The sequence below is a fragment of the Nannospalax galili genome, unplaced genomic scaffold (assembly GCF_000622305.1).
Source record: "Nannospalax galili isolate Female #2095 unplaced genomic scaffold, S.galili_v1.0 scaffold996, whole genome shotgun sequence".
Classification (NCBI taxonomy): Eukaryota; Metazoa; Chordata; class Mammalia; order Rodentia; family Spalacidae; genus Nannospalax; species Nannospalax galili.
Genome location: NW_008339436.1, coordinates 285371 through 289151, shown reverse-complemented (window position 1 = coordinate 289151; position 3781 = coordinate 285371). Strand labels below are relative to the sequence as shown.

Sequence of the window (3781 nt, the reverse complement as noted above, 5' to 3'; positions counted from 1 at the left end):
CATGACAAATATAGTAAGAAAGCTGAAATCAGCAGTTACTGGGTGGTCATACGATAACAGGGGGGTCTTATACTTTGTGTCAAGAAGACCTAAAATAGAAAGTGAGTTACAGATGTCTGGAATTAGCACATTCCATGGTTCATGGCTAGGACAATTTCCCAAGACCCAAGGTTGTCCCCCTTTTCCTTTTGGTGTGGAGCAAATTTGCTGCTAAAATGGCTCTGAACAAAATGGAGTAACTTAGGTAAGTTTGCTGAGCCAGTTCAAGATACTTTTCAAATACTTGGCAATTTCGACCTAAAACCTGTAATAGGTGGTGACACTGGGAAGATATTCAGAGGATTCCCGAGTTTCAAAGTTGAAAGAAATTCTATGTAAGATTCAATTGTAGATCCTGGGGGTGGGGTCCAGCTGGGTGAGAGAATACTAGCCTTACATACACTTGGCCCTGGGTTCAAATGACAGAGCTAAAAGAAAAAAAGCAATAAATACTACTGTCAGGGAAGTTTGCTGAAAGTGATATAAAATGACTATTGGAGGAGATTTTTGAACATGGTAAAAATCATCTTCCAGAGATAGTTTCATAGACTCTCTTGGTTATCTTCTTTCCCCTTCAGAAGAAGGAGTCAAATTCCCCTGGAACTGGAGTTACAGATGATTGTTAGCCACCACGTGGGTGCTGAGAATTGAGCTTGGGTCCTATGCCAGTGCTCTTAACCCCTCCAGCCCCCTGAAGTACTTTTTCAGAGAGTACCTTCTCTGAAAACAGATACTGACTCTCAGAAAATATCACAAACTGTAAAGTTGCTCATCAGAAGTGCCCATGTGTTTCTATAACATGCTATTACTTTGAAAAGATAAAATTTTCTACAGAAAAAATGTAATGCCTACATTTTAAAGGATGTTACTGTATAAAGTGTACTTTCTTTATTAAGTGACACAGATTAAGAATCTTCTGAAGGGCTCAGGCAGTGGCTCAGGGAACATGGATTTTCTACCAAACATGGCACTGGGTCCAATAACCAATAACAGGATGTATGGCTACAGCTAATGCCTTTGTTATTATGTTGTAAGTAATGCTTATTTTTCTTATGCTACAATTACTTTTTAAAAAAGTACTTCAGGGGGCTGCCTCCTGAGAGCTGGGATTAAAGACATGCCCTCCTCAGCTTTTCACCTGGAAAAAGAGTTGTTCCTCAGAAGGCTTAAAGGTGGCGTACAATATGAAAAGATACATTTAGTAATGGGAGGTTGGGAGGTATGGCTAAAATGTTTAAGAAATATTCATCTAAAATTCTAATTGATGGTCACAGTTGAAGAACACTAAGAATATGTTGTTAACCTTCTTTGTGTTTATGACATTCCTCTAATTTATTCCCATTTACTCATGGCATAGTTCATCAAAATAAGTCACCTGAAATTACACGTCTTGAACATTAATAAGGATAATAAATTTAAGGCATATTTTTAAAAAATTATATGCTTAATCACTGGTATAAACTATATTGTATTTCTTTTTAAATTTTATTTATTCATTAATTTTATTTATATTTTATGTGTATGAGTGTTATGCCTGCATGTGTGTAAGTGCACCTGTGTCATGCAATGCCCATGGAGGCCATAAGAGGGTGTTGGATCCCTTGAAACTGGAGTTATAGACAGTTTTAGCCTCCATGTGGGTGCTGGGAATTGAACCTCGGTCCTCTGCAAGAACAGCTAGTGCTCTTATCCACTGAGTCATCTCTACAGCCCGTACAGTGTATTTCTTATAAAACTAAGTTCCAGAAACCATTTGCTTTGACTGTATTCACAGTCAAATGTATTCAAATGTTTCTGATATCCAAAACTTTTAGATTCTCTGTTGCCTACAAGTTGTTTTGGCAGGAGATCCACAATGAATAGTTAAATAAGTAAAAGCCTTCTAAACTTTAAATGTCACAGCATGATACTAGGAATTTGACTGAATACTAAACAAAATTGAGTATGAAAGAATTATCAAATTAAAAATTTGCCATATACTCACTTAATCTCTATTTCTGAGAAAATCTGTTGTTATTTGTGTAAAGCAAGTGCTATTCTGTCAGATGAAGAATTTCAAACACACTCTGAGGGGAATGATTTAGGAAAATACAGTATAACCCCTTTCTAATGCAAATTTTCTTAAGTTTATTATAAACGTGTGAATTCCCACTTTTTTTTTTTGTTAGTCTAAAAACAGAAGCAAGGATAGAAGTAGAGACGTTCTGAAAACTACATGACAGGGGTCTGGAGAGATGGCTCAGTGGTTAAGAGAGCTTTCTGCTCTTCCAGAGGACCCAAGTTTGGGGTCCCAGCATCCACATCAGGTGGCCTACTGATGACTCCAGTTCCAGGGGATCCAACACTCCTCTGGCCTTCTAGCCACCAGCACACACATGCACATACACACATTCAAACACATAAATAATAAAATAAATCTCTTTTTGGGGGGATCTTTTTGAGACCCCTCCCCAAAAAGTCATATTACTATGATTTAAAAATCACAGGAAGATATATTTATTTGTTCCATATATTCTCCCCCAAATTTCAAATTTACTTTAGTGTGGGAAAGTTTGCCTAGTTTAGCCTTTCTGTAACTGCTTTTCTATTTTATTTCTCCATTCGATCCCCACTCCTTCAGAAGACTTACTACCCCTTTGTGACAGTTCAAAGTGAAGAAACAAATCAACTAACTATAGTTAGAAGGCTTTCTCTGATCAACTTTTAGTGCAAAATAAGAGTTAAGAATAAATGCTAAAACAATCCATATTCGGAACAAGAAAATTAACTTCACAATTTTACCTCCGTATTAAAGCTGTAGTCAACCTTTTGTGTTGTGGGCTCAGAATCACTAAGATCAGGTTTTGTGGAAAGCCTGCAGAATAAAAATATATAATAACAAGCCAGGCATGGTGGCACACGCCTGCAGTCCCAGCACTTGGGAGGCAGAGGCAGGCTGATCTCTGTGAGTTCAAGGCCAGCCTGGTCTACATAGTAAGTTCCAGGACAGCTGGGACTACAGGGAGACCCTGCTTCAAAAAGACAATATATATATAAATAATACAGATGAGTTTTGGTTCTTTTAAAAATCTGCTCCTTTCAAATTTTAAAAATGTGCTCCTTGTTGGCACATTGAAATTATAAGTATTATATAGACAGCCTAATTTTCTATATCAGTATTCAACATTTCAGTTTATACTACACAATATTTTGATTCTTCTCAGAGAGATGCTAGACATGCCTTTGTACTGGTGTTTTGAAGGACATAAATAATAGGAATGTTTGACACTAATCCTTTCCTAATCCACTTTATTCTTAAGATTCACTTTATTCTTAAGATGTATAAATACTAACAAGAAAAACACACGGGTTAAAGCAATACTTTTATATTTTTTCACAGGAAAATGAGATTGCTATTAGTATATTATTTGAGTTAAATCAAATACAATTGGTTACTCTCCCATATGAAGCATAAAAAATCTACATGTTTGAGAATTTTAAGAAATATTATTGAGTTTGGAATTATTCAATTAAATAAATATATTTTCAGAGCAGAGTTGCATGAAGTCTAAGGTGCAAATTAAAGAAAATTAAAAACATTTTTTGAAACAGAGTTTCCCTGTAGCCATAGCTGGCCTGGAATTTACCAGCTATGTAGACCAGGTTGGCCTCATTCTCACAAATCTCACAAAGATCCACCTGTCTCTGCTTCTGGAGTGCTGGGATTAAAGGCATGAGCTACCATGCCTGGCATCAATTTATA

The 3781-nt window shown here is 36.4% G+C and overlaps 1 protein-coding gene across 1 annotated transcript in view; it reads right to left on the bottom strand.

Moving 5' to 3' along the window:
• Positions 1 to 3781, bottom strand: part of LOC103735036 — a 185182-nt gene that overhangs the window by 99972 nt on the left and 81429 nt on the right. The window contains 1 exon segment of the mRNA XM_008834136.1: positions 2821 to 2893. Within this exon segment, the coding sequence (XP_008832358.1) occupies positions 2821 to 2893 (73 nt within the window).